The sequence below is a fragment of the Protopterus annectens genome, chromosome 13.part0 (genome assembly GCF_019279795.1).
Source record: "Protopterus annectens isolate FY-2018-M chromosome 13.part0, PAN1.0, whole genome shotgun sequence".
In the NCBI taxonomy this organism is placed as follows: Eukaryota; Metazoa; Chordata; order Ceratodontiformes; family Protopteridae; genus Protopterus; species Protopterus annectens.
Genome location: NC_056747.1, coordinates 124,341,096 through 124,359,654, shown reverse-complemented (window position 1 = coordinate 124,359,654; position 18,559 = coordinate 124,341,096). Strand labels below are relative to the sequence as shown.

General features: G+C 41.2%; 1 protein-coding gene across 1 annotated transcript in view; it reads right to left on the bottom strand.

The window, feature by feature from the left end:
• Positions 1-3,536: 3,536 nt before the first annotated feature.
• CTNS (cystinosin, lysosomal cystine transporter) overlaps positions 3,537-18,559 on the bottom strand; it is a 391,269-nt gene continuing 376,246 nt past the window's right edge. Inside the window, exon 11 of the mRNA XM_044090703.1 lies at positions 3,537-4,791. Coding sequence (XP_043946638.1) covers positions 4,646-4,791 — 146 coding nt within the window. The 3' untranslated portion in view covers positions 3,537-4,645. The remainder of the gene's footprint in view (positions 4,792-18,559) is intronic.

Genomic DNA, 18,559 nt, shown 5'->3' with positions numbered 1-18,559 from the left:
ACCATGGGAAAGGGAAATAAAACAAAGTCCCAATCTTCTGTCCACAAGGCACTATGATTAGTAAAGACAAGTGGGACTGTACCAGAATCCAAAAGTGGGGCAAGTAAAAGAAATGATCCTAGTATGTACTACGCATCTATAAGTAGGTGCACCAGCCATGCAAAGACTGGACAGAGGCAACAGGTTCCCACCTGAGCAGACATTACTTACCCTCGAGCCATCAAGGCGGCAATTAAAATCATCAAAGAGCAGAATGGGTATTCTAAGAGGCATGCAGGGACAGAGTGAGAAAGAAATTACAGCACGCCTAGGCAATGGGCACATACACCATGCCACAAAACTCATAGCGTGGCTAAATCAAGCCTTTGCCAAGAGATCATGTATCATGTCCCTACAATGCATGAAGAGGATGCACATCTTAGGGGCAGCACCAAATGACCACACCACTACTCCTGTATACAACTATTTCCACTGTATTTTGAGGCTGGATAAGTCTCACTATATCCAACAACCAAATGGTGTCAAAAGGCTGACAGATGTAACACCCAATTGCATTGTGGGACACTGAGAATGGTGATGGCTGTCATCAGGGCCAAGAGACAAATGAGCGTACAGGGTTAGAGCAAAGTCATCCAGGTCTATAAAGATTACTTCAGGCTTGGATTTGGGGAGAGAAAGACTTTTCTGAAGCATATGAAATTCATGGAGTGATTCAACTCTGGCAAGAGTTATGCCACTTGGTGGTTAACTACAATTACAGCAGATGTCCACAGGAGGTGATCAAGAAACAATGATTAGTGACCACTAGTCATCCAAACAAGGCAATACCCAGAGGTTATTTCACTGTAAGGTTTCCACTGCTTGTGCTAAATATATGGAAAAATGCAAGCAGACCCAAGTAGTCTGAATGGGTGAATTGCATTCTGGAAATGGTGATTCCATGAAAAAAAACAAAACAAAAAAAAAACAGAAACCTGCTCTGTGTTGCCCAAAGAGGCCGATGTTCCAGCACATACCCATCACGTCTACACAGAGGAAATCAAAAATGCCTCTAGAAGTGAGACTGTCCAAAGTTGGGCATCCTGAATTTCATTTACTTTACACAAAGAATGCTCTAAATCCGACCACAAATAGATACATCAGCCCTGGTTTGTTCTGAGGTCATCCATCTGGCAGCCATCTTCTGAGATGTTGTAAAGTCAAGTCTTCTGGGCTTGTGCTAAGCAGCAGTAGCAGCAAACAAACAAAAAAAAAGGCAAGACTCCATGACAGGGATTTTCCAGGGAAAAAACAGAACTGGAGTATTTCCTGTAAATATGGTCACTCGTTTAGGGGCTAATGTAGTTTCAGGTAGCATATCCAAGACCTGAAGTTAGAAATAGTCCATTACATGCCACCGGAATTAACCAAGTGAAGAAAGAATTCACATATTGTCGGGTGGGGGTGGTACTCTGGACAGACATCCTGTGGGACTCTCCAAATAAAGAATACTTAGCCTGATCAACCAATTAAATAATCAGACTATCAGGGTGACCCCTAGAGCCTTTTTACAGGTAAGAAGCATGATGAAATTACCAGTATGTTAGCTTAACATTCATAGAAAGGATAAAGACTACTGAAAAATGTGAAACTAAACTGACTGAATTTCTGTTTGCTGAATTTCACCTGTATTTTAAATTGGGGAAGAAAATCATTCAGTCTTAACTATAGTTACGTTTCCTTCTAATCTCTTGTTGGAAAGCTACAGAACAGCATTAGTGTAGCAATTTACCAATTACTCACCAAAGCTGGGTAGCTGCAAAATGAATGTGCTGCTCTAGGATGTATTAAAAAAGCATGCTGAGTATAGCAATTTGATCATCTAAACTAACTATCCTTTTATGGTTTTGGCTGACATTACTCATTTCCTCCCAACTGCATTGATGTCACTCCAATTCTTCTTCTTCTTCTCCTTTCGGCTTATCCCTGTTAGGGGTCACCACAGTGGATCATCTGTCCACTCATAATTGGCAGTGGAGTTTTTTACAGTGTCGGGTTGCCAGCTCGGCGCCCAACCTTCCACAGAAGGCACAAATATGCATACACTCACACCTAGGGCCAATTTAGAGTATCCAATCCACCTACTGCATGTCTTTCAGATGTGGGAGGAAACCGGATTACCCAGAGGAAACCCACACGACCACAGAGAGGACATGCAGACTCTGCACAGAAGGCACCCCAGCTGAGAATAGAATCGGAGAACCTCTTGCTGTGAGGTAGCAACGCTAACCGCTGCACCACCGTGGCCGCCCCATTGATGTCCCTCCAATTAATATGCCCTAAATAAATAAAGTTAAACTACTGTTCTCAAATCTTAGTAGCACAATCCTTAACCCCTGCTTCTCTTACTTTTCCCTTCTTAAAAGCAAAGCTATACATAAAAATGGGAACATTCTCTGCTTTGTAGCAGTCTGCTTCAATCATCTTTGCATATTCATTAACATACTTTACATTCTTCAAAACATTAAGTGTAAAACTAATGGCATTCATCATTTATCTGCCACTATTTATTGTCACGTTTCTTACCAGCCTTCAGTATAAACGGGCTCTACACAGACATTCCCAGACACATATCCTTTCAATGAGACATTAAACTGAGATCCCATATGCAAGTGAAAAACAACTGCAAACAAATAACTGACTACCTACTACCACTGAAAGGGCAGGTGTAAGTACCTAGACCAGTGTTGAGGTGAGCAGGACAAGCCTATTTCTGAGACGTTCTGGATCTGCTCACCTTCATCCATTATCATGACGAGGAGCAGTAGCCCCAAAAAGGTGTCAGAAAAGGTCTACCCCAAGGGGAATGACTATTCCTGCAGCTCTGTTAAAGTCAGCAGTTATAGGTCAACTGAATAAATATTAAACATGTTTGCTATAACAATCTGTTAAATAAGTAGATGAACTTATTCCTGCAATCAGGGAGTTGCTTCACAGGTCCTGTATTTTTATGAAGCAGAAAAAGCACCAAATGGGTTACTTTTTCAAGTCGTGGATATTCATAAACCAGTTGTGAGCCCTTGAATCTGTCTGCAGGATTAACTGGAGAAAGGTGAGGACTGTGTTTCACAGACTGTTTTCTGGAGGTATCTGATGACAGAAGTTACTCGAGGTAACTATAACAAAATTACAGCCATTTTAGAGGCAGAAAAGATTGTGACAGATGATCGTAGTTTAATTTTAAGATGTATGCATATGCAGAACAGACTTCCAAACCCTTGCACTGGGGCTAGAACATTAGGTGCTGTGGTCATGCCCTTTGTCAGCTATTGTTCTTTTTACCTGTAATGACACTCGAGTCTGTACCAACTCTAGCTGCACTCATCTTGCTCAGGTCTAAATACCAAAGGGAACAGCAAAGCAAGATTACTTAACGGGTATTAAAACACAAGAGGAGTCTTCCTTTAAAAGAAAAAAAGCAACATGCCATTAGTGGACAGAAGAAACTTAAATGTTCAACAAGTTTTCCTGTGGAATAATGCATTCTATTCCCTTCCTCAAAGAAAAACTTTATTCTGGGTAGGAAAACTGTAGTAACACAAGGGGGGAAATGGTACAGATCTAGCACAATTCTAACTATCTGCTTAATAAAATGAAGACTCTTGCTTATTCAGGATCAATACCTGTGGCTGATTAACTGAATCTGTTCCAATTACATCTGTCTCAGGACTGAAGATCATATTTTTAGTTTTGTTTCCCATGTTTGAAATGGAGCAAATTAATTAAGTTCTGCACCCCCCCCCCCAAAAAAAAAATAAAAAAACCCTCAAAACAACAAAATCTTTTTATACCACAGTGTCCTAATGTATACAAAATCTTTTTATACCACAGTGTCCTAATGTATAAAGACTTTGTGGACTACACAAGGCTATTCTTGTATGTAACATCATTGTACAATATTGTGAAGTCATCCTCAGAATTATATTCTAAAAGGCCATGAATTCCTTTTGGATACAGCTAAAATGTTTGGTGAGCAGGCTCGTTTTCCTGCATAATTGGCAGTCCAGTATTCACCTTATGGAATATGTTAGCTTTACTGGTGAAGTACATGTCTTGTTTCAGTACATCCAAGGTATCTTGCTGGTCTTTGGTACTGGCCTTTGATGTCAATAGAGTTTACTGCTGATGGACAAGTAAACCTGTAACAGAAGGGATAGGGGCTGCAAAATGTGTGAACAAGTACAGTCATGTATATCAGAAATAAAAACAGATGATAGTTCTCTTCACAAGGACTGCCAAGTAACAATTTATATGTAGTCAAGGAAGAAGTAAGGTGGCAAAAAATCTTGTCCAAGGAGCAGATAAGTCCTTCTTTTTAATTTTTTTTCAAATATCATTATACTAATTGAAGTACATCTGTAAAAATAAGATTAAAGTGCACAGAGACTTACAATTATGAACTGCAGTTGCTTTGTTCTTCTGTTAAGTATAATTTTTGGTTCCCTTCAAGTGCTACTTTTTGAAGACTAGTGCAAAACTGTCAGCAGTAAAGAACCAACAGACCTGTGCCTGCATGTGGTAAGGCTAGTACCATACAGTTTGGGTCATAAACAGGGCAGATGTCCATTTCCAAGTGCATGATTTAAGTGCATTTATTTTCAGCTTTTCACCAGACTCCATCACATTGCTCATACCCATGCTTTGAGTGCCTATACAGGCAGTAGTGCTGTATCATAAATATGATGTCAAACATAATCGAGAATAAACCCAGACCAAACTTAGTTGGGTCACCAAAGATCAGTGTCCATGCATCTGCCAGAAAGAAAGAAAATAAAATCAGTTAGGTGTGCAAGTCAGTCACCCCAGTTAAATTTACAATGCTGCCTGTATTCGTATGCACACCCCACTGGATAAAACTGAGAGACTACGGGAGGAGGCAGGTTATGCAAGATATAGTATGTTACATCTAACATTCATACCAGGACACTTCCTACTTAAAATGCATTTTAACTTTATATATTGTGACAAAACATGCATCCAATACTAAAATAAATAAAAGAAAATGTTTCAGATGCTATGTATTACATTCAGTGTAATTTCCTAACAATCTGTTGCGGTTTCCTTTTACTGTGTCTATTTACAGAAGAGTAACAATGTTCCCCATACATGTTTCCAATTTTACAATTTAAGTACAAAATACTTACTCCATATGTCTTCTCTATTATCATTATCCATGGAGACTTACTTGCCATGTCGCATGTCTAATTACATGTAGAATTTAATGACAGTAGCCAGAACTGTACTCACATCAGTGGACGAGGACTATAATCAGTACTTCTGATCTGTCCTCTCGCGGTAACCACGGTAGAACTAGTGCTAGCGACAGGCAGACACACAGATGTCCATCACTGCTTACAAGGGGATCTGATCTAGTTAGAGTTTCTGCATGCTATGGTAAATTAAGTGCTTATTAAAACCTCTGAACTTCTACACATATGAAAGCTGACACCTCACATTACATCGAATAGCTAGAGAGTACTGCCCATGCTCAGTAGCACACATACTTGAAAAAAAATAAAGGCATTGTATCTCCTGAAAGCATAATGTAGGAGAAAAATCAATGTAATGCTTTATTTTTAGAATGTTTTTAATGATCACCAACCCCACCACAAAGACATTAGCAATCATTCAGACAGAAAAAGGTATGCCAATTTGAGAAATGATCTGCTGACGTTCACAACTTTGCAGGATCTGCTACACAAATGTAGTGCACTCATATATTTGTGCACCAAGAATGGGAATTATTATCAAATGTCTGTGCTAACAAGATGCAAAACATCACAACTATATCCAAATGTAAAAAATACTGTAAGCACTTTACAAAACAGTATTAATTAACAAAAGAAAAAAAACTAATGTCGATTCTGCCCCCGGTCTCCGTATGTGCTCCCTCAGATGTTGCAGAAACTCAGTGACAAGGGGGAAAATGTTAAGACAGGAAGCTCAACTTTCTCCCTTCTCTCTAAGCTCAGAAAGACGGCACCTGCAATAAAGCAAGTACACTCATTTATAAGATGGTAAACAGAAGTGGTCCCTTCAGAATTCCAATGGAGCAGACGGAATTCCCATGGAAGTGTGCATCTTTAAAGTCATCCAGCCCCACTGCAGTAAAGTACGTGAACTGTTTGCTTGCATTTTCAGGAGTGGCTTAGTGGTAAAGCTCCACAGCACACAACACAAAACAATAGATCCAGGATAAAAATTGAGTGACAACAAACATGGCTAAGTAAAATAAACCAAACAGCTTTTATTATAATTAGTAAGAGCTGTTGCATTGCTCTCAGTGCTAGTAAGCGCTTTCGTGTTGTCCTCAACCCAGCTGTGCAGTCTATTCTTTGTGTACTGGTGTGACAACTTCATCTCAGCTGTGCAGTTGTTTTTTACTCTTTTGGACAAAACAATAAATGTTACAATAAGGTAATGCAGTACAAAAATACAAGAATGTTAGTCCATGTACAAAGGCAGGCTTTCAGGCATGTAAAAAGAGTCAAAGAGCAATGCAAATAAACACGGAGCCATTTGTGCTGTACAAATATGGTCATTAATCAGGCAACAGTAAGATACTTACCATGCCTATACAGCAATAAGACATACTGAAGGAGTGCATCCTTCAGTCACACACAAAGGAGTTTAGAACTGCTGGGAGTCAGTTCAGAGACTTAAAACTATCCAGCAAGGAGAGACGGCAGTTAGTGAGGCAGAAAGAGAACTAAGAATAAGATGAAAAAAGATGGTGGTACTGAAAAGTGATCTCATGCAGTGTAAGTGTTGGGAAAGCAAGTGGTAATGTATAAACAATGGCTGGCAAGCCAATCGCAGCAAGCCGTCATTTGTCTGAGGCAGGTCAGCTCGGACTCAGGTTTCAGTGGGGGGAGGTGGAGAACAGGTAGGGTCAGGATAGGTAGGAGGGCTGAGGTGGGCTGGGCTGTCCAGGGGAAGGGTTAAAAAGGCTGGGAACAAAGCAAATCAGTATTTCAACCTTACCTTGGCAGCTTGTCTAATCAGCTTATCTGTGGATTACTGGTTTGTATTTGAACTACGTGGGTGATCTAAGAACAAGGTCGGGGCCTTTTGTTTGTTTTTTGATTTAATCACAGGCTTTAGTGGCATTTAGCTGTATAATCTGTACTATGTTTAGTTAGTAGTGTAGGGAGCTTAGGGTATTATGCTTAAAGGCATAGGTTCATAGGTAGGTACTAGGCTATCGGCCCTGGGGCCTATACAAGCCCAGCCAAAAATGTACCCTGGCTTTTGCCACCCAAGAAAATTATTTTCCTGTGCCACTGTCGAGCAGAGCCACAGAGGTGATCCCCGGGGTGAATTTCCTATTTCCCATCCAATCATCAAAATTTTTCTTGAAGAGTGCTAATGAGGAGCTTTGTTTGATATAGATAGGTAGTTTATTCCAGAGTATGGGTAGTCTCTGGGACAGGAATCTATCCCTCTGGCATGTTCTGTTTATTGTGGTGACAAGGTTTAGGTCCGTGTAGCTCGGGGGGAATGGGATTTCTTTAAGTGGAGCATGTCCAACAGCTCTAGGTTTGACATAGCTTTGTATGTTAGGCAGAGATCACCTCTGAGTAGGCGATATGCGACGGAGTAAAGCTGGAGATTTTTGAGACGGTCAGCGTAGGGCATCTGTTTGAGGCCAGTAATCCTCTTTGTGAGGTATTTCTGCGTCCTTTTCAGTTGTTGGAGATGTCTTTTGAGGTACATACCAAAAGGGGATTGTACTCTATAATGGGTCTAATGAGTGATGAGTAGAGGGGAACAATGACCTCTTTTTCTGGATGAGAAACCTTTTGTGATGAGGTGTAACATGTAGAAGGATTTCCTGACTACTGTGGCGATGTGATTATCAAAGGAGAGACTACTGTCCACCTGTGTCCCAAGGTCTCTTATCACACTTTCGATGTTAAGTATACTACCGCCTATGTTGTAGTTCATGGGTACAGAGTTTTTACCAAAGGGGATGACAATGCACTTTTTGGCATTGAGCTTGAGGCCATTGTTTTGACACCAGGCATCTGTCTCAGTGAGGCCCTTTTGTAGGATGTCCACATCGTTAGGAGTTTTGATTATGACTCCTAGTTTGCAGTCATCTGCGAACTTCGTTAGCCAAAGACCTTCTGTGTTAGCCTGTACTGTACTGCATGCAAACAGTTTTTCAGCAGATAATTAGGGGTAATGTTGAATTGATTTGGTGTGTTATAATTGGATTTTGTTTTGCAGGCCTGTATTTCGATGCTACAAGCAAGGATAGGAACTAAAGTTGTACTTGTAAGGTTTCAAGTAAAAATTAGAACACCAGAAGGGTTTTATAAGTATTTAACCAAGGATTTGCACTGACTGAATCAAAGCATAGTTAAAAAAGAGAAATAACTAGGGCACATGCCCCTTGGAAGGCCTGGGGTTATACATGAGACACGGTGAGTGTTGTACAAGTTATATAAAAACAAATTATACACAGTGGGGTGATATGGTTGAGGTTTAGTTGCAAGCAGCTGAGGCCTGCAGTTAGCCACAGGGCAGGGCCTAGGAACTGAGGCATGCAATTAGCTACATGGCAGGGCCTGGGAACTGAAGCCTGCAGTTAGCCACATGGCAAAGACTGGAAACTGAGGCCTGCAGGTAGCCACATGACAAGGACTGGTAACTGAGGCCTGCTGGCAGCCACTTGGGGCCTGGCCTGTGAGCTGAGGCCTATAGGTAGCCACATGGCAGGGTCTGGGAGATGAGGCTGGAAAGTAGTCACAAGGCAGAGCTTTTGGACAGGATCAGAAATAGTTGAGGGCACTAAAGGGCTGTTTGCCTTAAACTATTTTATTTACATGGGACAATAATTTTGTATCCAAGAAAAGGCTAGTTATGTTATTGTTGATGTTTACAGACATTTTGGTTTAAGAGCATGTAGGCAGTTTGTTTAAGTTACTGTTTGATGTAATGGCTTTAGTTTGTGTAATCTTGTAATTCAAATCAGTTATATTTTTGAAATGCCTGGAGATTAGGTTACAAACAGGCTAGAGGGCAAAATATGTACTTGAATGTATCAGACTAAATTTAAATGACAGAATAGGTTTAATTTAATACTTCAAGTAGGGTCTACTATGGGATTAAGGCTCACTTAAGGCATGAAATAAAGGCACACATGCCTTAAGTGTGGCCTGGGGTTTAGGGAAGAGAAGCAAAAGGCTTTAGCAAAAGCTGAAATAGTTTTTCTTAGCAATCTAGCAAACAATAGTTGTGACCTGCAATTAATTAGATGTCTGGGGTCAGTGAAGAATCACATGGCAAGGCTAGTGAGTTGGGGCCTGCTTAATACGACATGGAGCTCCACGTGGTCCTGCAGAGGGGTCCTGGCAACAGAGAACTGAAAGAAGTGACCACTTTCCTGATTTAAGTATTTTTTGGCTTTTTTTATCTGCATTGTCCTCTCTGGCTTTCATTTAATAAGATATAACTGTTTTTGTGTCTATCTGCTGAATTCTAAAGTATCTGCACTTAAAAGTAGCATTTTGGTCGACTCTGGTCGAATAATACTGTTTTTTTGCTAATTTAATTGCTGAGGCTGCTCACTAAAGTGTGCTAGCCTGTGTAAATCGATTTTACTGTTTGCCTAACTGCATTTCTGTGTTCTTTTCTAAAAAAAAACAAAAAACAAAAAAAAATACTCCTTGTTTTCCCGCCTTTGCTCGACTAGTTAAGACCAGTATACAGGCTTTGCTGTATTCTGGGCTGTGTGTAGTTCCTGTGTTGGCCATTGCCTTACTTGGATAGAAGGAAGTTTCTGAGCTCACCAGTGGGAGTGGGGAGCCTTGAACAGCCTATCTGTCCCTGGGGGAAGTGACCTCAGCACTTGAGCTGTAATTCATTGGTTGCCTTGGACCATTTCTAGCTCTTTTCAAGTTCCCTGTATAAAAATCCGCCTCAGGGCGTTGTTTTTGGCTATATACCCAAGCAGAGCTCCACGTGGTCCTGCAGAGGGGTCCTGGCAACAGAGAACTGAAAAAGCGACCACTTTCCTGATTTAAGTATTTTTGGCTTTTTTTATCTGCATTGTCCTTTCTGGCTTTCATTTAATAAGATATAACTGTTTTTGTGTCTATCTGCTGAATTCTAAAGTATCTGCACTTAAAAGTAGCATTTTGGTCGACTCTGGTGAATACTCTTTGTTCAGGGACCGCAAAGCCAATGCTTATGTTTGATAACCCTGTGGATGCATTTGTTGTGTATTTTATCTACAAATACATTACTAAACCTTGGGTGGAGTAAAGAGTAGCTAGCTTGGCTGACTTGGGCTGGCAGAACATTGTAACCATTCCACTTCTTAGTGGTGTTACTTGCTTTAAGGAAGTAGAACAAGAAGAAGGGTAGAAAGGTGTGGGAGGTAATGGGCCAAAGTGCACAGAGTGGGGGAGGTAACAAGGTGTACAGAGGGGGAGGTAATGGGGCAGTACAGATAATGGGCCAGTGCACAGAATTCTTCCAGGGAAAGGGCTGAAATATTTCATATGAGGTCAAAGCTTTAATTTGTTGGCATATAATATTTAGTTGGCTTTTTAGTTATCACTGCAAAGTAGCTTAGTGAAACAATAAAAGTACAGTTTTGCACCACCATAAAATGTAGGTGTTCAAGATCCACATTGCTGCAGTCCTTACATATGGTAGCGTCCGGGCTGTCCCTCGGCTCCGTCAATACCAAATTATAAGGCTTGACGCCGGTCAAGGCGCTTTAACACTGACCATCAGGACGCCAGGTACAAAAGTGCTTATGACCCACGCCATTTCCTCAGTCTTTTCTGCCTCCCAGATGTCAGTTGCCCCACAAGAAAGTACAAAGCCAAAACCAGTAAAACTAACCAACCACCCGTAATTCAACCATATGCATAATATGTACAACACAAACTACACCACCAATCTTCAACAACAGAGGGGAAGGAGGGAGATTGACTGCAGTAATGTGGATCTTCAACATCTACATTTTCACGGTAGGTACAAAACGTACTATGTTCTCTTATCTCACATTGCTGCAGTCCCATAAGGGTAGAATCCCAAAAGGCAGAGGTAAGGGAGGATGGCAAAACTATAAAGCATTAGGCTCGCCAAAATGCCCTGTAAAATAGCAGTGGCAAATCCAGCTCCTAGATTTAGAGTGCAGTGGAAGGTGGTAATGCTTGTGAGAAAGTATGCACTGAACTCCAAGTAGTTGCTTCCAAAATATCTTTAGTAGACACCCCCTTTAAAAAGCTGTAGAAGTGGTGTAGCCCTAGTGGAATGGGAGGCTGGGCCTAATCCCAGCTGGGAATCTCCTACCATGATGGGGAATAACAGAAAGCAATACAAAACCTAATCACTCTAGGAAATAGTTTTGTTTTGAAACAGGGTTTTGGTTCCCTGAGAACCCAAAAGCAAAAAGAACAAACAACTGAAGTTGAGACTGTTCTGAACCCCTGAATTTGCCTTCAAATATCGCAACTGTTCAAGTGAGTATCCAAAGTGCAAAAATCCTTTCCCCTTTATTTTGGGGTTTGTATAAAAAAGTGCAGGTAAATGAATAGTTTGCTTTAAAGCCACACTAGGAAACCACTTTTAGGCATAAACTAAGGGTTAGTAATGAAAAGACACCCTGTCCTTGTGGAAAATTAAGAAGGCTCAACTGCCTTAAGGGCCTGTAATTCAGAAACCCTTCTCGCAGAGGTAAATACTGCAACAAAAAAGCAGCAGTCTCTCTCCATGATAAATATTTCAACTCTGCTGATGCTGTATTCAAAAAGGTTGTAGGAGGAGTTTCCAACACAAAACAGAGATCCCAAGCAGGAGTAGAGCTCTAATGGGGTCTTATATTCTTTGGCTCCCTCTAAGGAATTGCCTAAACAAAGGCTGAGAAAATAATGGTGGGTCACAGTCATAATGAGCAGAAATTACAGGCATGAACCTTTATAGAGGAGAAGGACAAACCTTGTCCAATAACTCCAGTAAGCATTGAAGTGCAACACTTAAATTAGGTTTAGAAACATCAAAGTCCTTTTGTTGTACCCAAAATAAAAAAATCTCCTCCATTTATCTTAAAAAAAAAAAAAAAGCTTAATAAAAATAAGAGCTAAAGCTGTTACCCGAAACAGGCAGGAATCAGAACAGCAACACATACCTCAAGCAACAGGTGTGTCGCGCACAATCCACAGCCCCTAAGGCAAAATACTATACCAGAGACATTAGTAATAGGTGACTCTATAGTCAGACACACCCGATGTTCCACTTACCAGGCTGAATAAGGAGAGGGTGCTTGGTGAGCTGCCTATCGGGGGCTAGGATCCGCCACATTACACACGCACTCAGGTCACTCCAAAGCAAGTACAAGTATGAGTTCAGTCATTGTCCATGCGGGTGTGAATGACCTGAGGCGTACCTCCCTGGACTACATGAAAAGAGACATTGAGGAGCTCTCTCGATTATGTAGCCCAGACTGGTATGACCCTGACCCTGAGCAGCATCCTGCCTTCACCAAGAATGATGCCTCAGTACAAAGACAAAATGATCAGTTTTAACAATTGGCTTAATCACTGGTGTCATTCTAGGGGATCCAATGTCTGTCAGCCTGGGATGATATGCTGGACAAGCCACGTTGCTTCGCAAAGGATGGCTTGCACCTGTCACCACTGGGCTTCCGGATACTGGCCAAGGCTCTTGCCACCCCATAGTGCCTTTTTAGGCAATGCTCAAAGGACAAATCAACCTCCATAAAACAAAATGGAAAAAAATTAAAGGGTAATGCTGCTCAATGCCAGAAGTCTAAATCTCAAGATGCAGGCACTCGAAGCACTTCTCAGTATGGAGAACATCGATGTCTGTGCAGTAACCGAAACCTGGTTCAAGGCTCCTGAGACACTCCAGCTACCAGGCTATACCTCATATCATGCGTTTGACCTCAAGTTCCAGGCCGAACCACAAAGGGAGGGGAGTGTCCATTTTCATAAAGGACACCTACACCTCTCGATTGAGGTGGCTACCCATGAAGCATCAGAAACCATACAAGTTTTACTCACCATAGGCAAAACTGCCATACAACTGGTGCATGTTATAGAACTCCCTCCCAATCCCAGGAATCCCATCAAGCATTCCTGAAAACACTGGAGGATATGAATGTCACACCAAACACCATCATATTGGGTGACTTCAACTACTAACATAGACTGGGCCCACTATTCTAGCCCTAACACCCTAGCCCAAAGATTCCTGGAATTCATAAACTCAAATGCTATGGAGCAACTGGTCACTTCTCCTACAAGGAGAGATAATATACTTGACCTGATTATCACAAACATGGGGTCCAAATGCTCCTAATCGGATATAAACTCCTCACTAGTAAGATCTGATCATAAACTGATCACGTTGGATGTACATATCCCACCCCCCCCCAGAACAAAAGACTACAGTGAAAAACTTTTCAAAAGCTGACTTTGTGCTCCTCAAGTCAGAAATGATATCCTTTAAGCCTACTGGGTTTATGGAAACCACATCCCAAAATGCTGAATCCTTCACAAAAGCCTTCTACGGACATCTCCAAGAATGCATGGATCAAGCAATCCCAACTAAAACCAAGACCCTCTCCACCAAGGGAAAACGTCCGGTTTGGTGGACCCCGGCTATAAACAAACTGTACAACAAAAGAAAGAAGCTACTGCAGGACAAAGCCAAATCCCACAAGGGAAAGGCTTCCCTGATCAGCACAAGTAAAAAACTACGTTCTCTCATAAAAACATCTAAAGCAAACTTTGAGAAAAAGATTGCCAAGGATACCAAAGACAATCACAAGGCCTTCTTCAATTATGTCAGAACCTTGGGAGGAAATTCTCAGATATGCTCTGAGCTAGTACACAATGACAAAAAATTCACTGACCCTACTGACATTGCCAACATTCTGGCAGATAGGTTCAGTGCAAATTTCTCCCCTCCCTCACACACTTAAGATGAAGTAATTATCCTGCAGAATGTAACCTACCTGTCATCACAGACACACAGGTGAAATCAGCACTCAACAAGGCAAAAACACAGCATCTATGGGACCCGATGGTATCCCGGTTGCGAGTTACGTGAACTTCAAGATGAACTAGACCCGCCCCTAAGAACTCTATTCAATCATAGCCTCACTACAGGATATGTACCTGAACACTGGCACAGCAACAGTGGTCCCACTCCACAAAGGGGAAATTCTACTGACCCTGGTAACTACCGCCCATAAGTTTGACCAGCCTGGTCTGTAAGGCTATGGAAAGAATCATCATGGAACTCATAAATGGCGACATTGGGATCTGCAGACCCTTGATCCCACACAGTTGGTTGTAAAAGGCAGATCCTGCCTCTTAAACCTGGTTGACTTCTTGAGACAGTCACTAGTGCCATCGATGAGGGCAAGGCTGTCCACACTGCCTACTTGGACTTGGCTAAGGCCTTTGACACGATACCACACTCTGGCATCATTGACAAGCTCAGCAGCCTAAATGTAAATCCATATGTCACAAGATGGGTAGCAAACTGGCTAAAAACAGAACCCATAAGGTTAAAATTGCTGGAGCCATGTCAGACTCAAAACCAGTCACAAGTGGTGTCCCACAGGGCTCAGTCTTGGGTCCACTCCTATTCGGCATTTACTTCTCAGATGTGAAAGCAAATATGGAAGGATTATGGCTGACAAAGTTTGCAGATGACTGCAAACTGGGTGCCATAGTTGATTCACCAGCTGACACACACATCCTACAGAAAGGTCTCACTGAAACGGACAACTGGTGCGGAATCATGGCCTCAAACTTAACGCCAAAATGTATAGTCATCCTCTTTGGGAAAAACAAAGTACCCACAAATTATCACGTAGACAATAACCCACTTAATCGGAAGAAGTAATCAGAGACCTGGGGACTCAAGTCGAGTGACCTCTCCTTTGACAACCATGTTGCCAAAGTGGTCAGAAAGACATTCTACCTTGCCCATCTCATCATGAAGGGATTCTCATCCAGATCAAAGGAGGTCATTGTACCTCTATATTCCTCCCTTGTCAGGCCCATGATTGAATATAATGCTCCATTTGGGATGTATCTCACCCGGCACATGCAGCAACTGGAGAGACCCCAGAAGTACCTCACCAAGAGGATCATAGGTCTCAAACATGTGCCTTATCCAGCTAGATTAAAGAAACTCCAGCTCTATTCAGTAGCATACCGCCTGCTCAGAGGTGATTTGTGCCTAACATACAGGGCCATGTCCAACCAGGAATTGATGGACATGCTCCATCTCAAAAAATCCAAATCCACCAGAACCACCACGAGCTAAAGATTTCAACCTCTGCACAAATTTGAATAGGACATGCTGGAGGGATAGATTCATAACACAGAGGTTACCCATACTCTGGAACAAAATCCCTGTTCATGTGAGACAGAGCCCTTCATTGGCACTGTTCAAGAAAAATCTCGATGCATGGATGGGAGATCGCAAGTTTACCCCGGGAATCACCTCAGTGTCACTACTAGACAGAGGTATAGTTTACTAAATAATGGGGTCCCACATGTGTCACTACTAGAGAGGCGCAACTATATAGTATGGGGTGGTGTAAAGCCACATCACTGTTGGCTAGGCTTATAAATGCCCCCGGGCAGATAGCCTAGTACACTACTATGAAACTATGAAACTATAAATCATGTTTGGTTCACTAACTTGTACTTAATTCAAGTAAATCATTTCTGGTCAATTTCTTAGCAAATAAAATGAAATTAATACTAAAAATAATAATAAATAATTCAGCTGAGTGGGTCATTAAAGTTAATCTAGGTCTTACGGAACTTACAGCCATTAGCCATTTATAAATGAATACATTGGGTAATTGTGGATAGAAAGGTTTGGCAAAAAGGGGAAACTCTTTTGTTCAGGACCGCAAAGCCAATGCATACGTTTGATAACCCTGTGGATATATTTGTTGTGTATTTTACCTGCTAACACATTACTAAACCTTGGTGGAGTAAAGAGCAGTTGGTTGGCTGGGATTCTGGGGCTAAGTAGCAGAATATTGTAACCATTCCAATTTTAGTGGTGTTACTTGCTTTAAGGAAGTAGAACAAGAAGAAGGGCAGAAAGGTGTGGGGAGGTAATGGGCCAGTGCACAGAGGGGGTAATGGGGCAGTGCACAGAGGGGGGAAGGTAATGGGTCAGTGCACGGAGGGGGAGGTAATGGGGCAGTGCACAGAGGGGGGAAGGTAATGGGTCAGTGCACGGAGGGGGAGGTAATGGGGCAGTGCACAGAGGGGGGGGGGGTAATGGGCCAGTGCACAGAATTCCTTCAGGAAAGGCTGAAATATTTCATATGAGGTCAAAGCTTTCATTTGTTGGCAATATTTAGTTGGGTTTTTTAGTTATCACTGCAAAGTAGCTTAGTGGAACACAAAACATATTTAAAGCATTTTCCTGTTTGAGAAAGCAGGATAATTCCTAAATGGGCAAAAGTTTTATTTTAGCAGCTAATATCTTAACCCATGGCTGTAAAGGGAAAGATGGGGAAGTTTTATGGCATTCCACTTACAGTTCTTGGGAGGAATGCTTTAAAGCCTTAGTAAAACCTTACTAATTTTGGGGCACTGTAAAGGCCCTTGAGTTGCAAAACTTCCTTACAGTCACTTTGTTAGCTCACATATTTTTGTAAGTTGACAGATGTGCAAATGCACGGTCTTGCCTTTAGATATCCACATCAGTTGGGTGGGAAGAATTCAGCAATACAAACAATATAGCTTAGCCCGGTAGAAAGAGGTAAAAGATAACTTTGAGTACTCCAGAATTGCTTAGAAATCTGGAGGCATGTGAAGATGTTAATAATAAAAATAAGATAAAATAAAGTTAATAAAAATATTAACACTCCAATCTGTTTAATAACAAAATAATATTAATAACACACCAATGATGATAATAATAACAATACTCTATGGTGATGGCCAGAAGGCCCTCTGTCATCGGGTAGAGGTCGCAGCATTCCTTTCAACTCCTTGGTTAAGAATTCTGGGCATAACCAAACACATTTGTAAGCATTAATGAAATTTACTTAGAAAGTTGTTAGAGGACCATAGATGCTGTGACGGTGGGCATGTTCTGAGTATTAAAAAAAAAAAAAAAGTCACGCTAGAATTCACTTTGGGTGCTGGCTGTGGTAGTTTACATGGTGGTGTTATGCAGTGCCATCACGCAGGTTATATGGTTTAGCTTGTTGTGTAGTAAATTGCCACTCAGTAACAGTGTGTTAAGATAGATTGCCAGCATTTTTGAATCATTTTGCATTATTTTGCAGATACCTATTTGGAGATATTCAAGAAGACGGGTCAGGACTATATACACTCTGATGACCTTCCCTCACTTTTTTATGAGCAACCAGATGAATAAATGTTTGCATGAACAAACGTGGTTAAAACAAATAAATGAAATTTCAGTGTGTATGGTAGCAGATATGTAGACAAGCAAACCCAAATGCTGCATCTAAATACAAGGAGCATTTATATAAAAGTGCATGTGGGTGTGTGTGTACGCATATATGTGTGTGTGTGTGTATTTGCATAGGTGTATAGATATATATACACGTGTGTGTATATATATATATATATATATATATATATATATATATATATATATATATATATGGATGTGTATAGATATATATATATATATATATATGCGCGCGTGTGTGTGTAAGTAAGGAGGTGTATATATGGGTATATGTACATGTATAATATATTTGCAATATATATGTATAGATATAGGTATGAATATGGCATGGGCGTAATATGTGTACATATATGTATGGATATTTCTGTATGTGTATTTATATATGTATGCATATATTATATAGCTTTGTGTTTATAAGTATGTATGTATGTACATATATATGTATGTATACTTAATTTCGGTAAGTTAACTCACCTAGCCATTACTGGAATCAATTACAATGTAAATTTAGGCATCAGTGGATGGCATCCGGAAAACAAACTGCACGGCCAGGGCATATTTCATCTCTCAGCCCCCCAGAATAAACTTTTGCATGCCACATCCCTTTAAGGAGTACACAGGACCAATAATTAGTAGGGCTGATGAACTGTGCATGCAAAGTGATCCCTGTGGGGTGTTCATTTATGAGGCTTTTGGCTGCTAAAAAGTCTGGGTGCGCAAAGCCACACCACTGGATTAGGGCCTCACAGGGCATGAAGGAGGATTTAGGTGTGGCTGATTTTCTTATCAGATTACAATGGGACAGCAATTTGGCAGGAGAGAGACAACCAACTACCACTTCAGTGTTTACAGATGCAGCAAGGGAAATTGGCTTTGGGGGTTAATTTCAAGATCAATGGTGCAGTGCAGCATGGCCGACTCAAGTGAAAAGTAATGTGTAATGCCTCAGCGGAAGGACAAGGGTAAGGTACAATAAATGCATACAGCACTTTTTGCAGACCAGCTTATCCAGAGGCTGGAAACAAGAATGGCCAATTCCACCTTACCA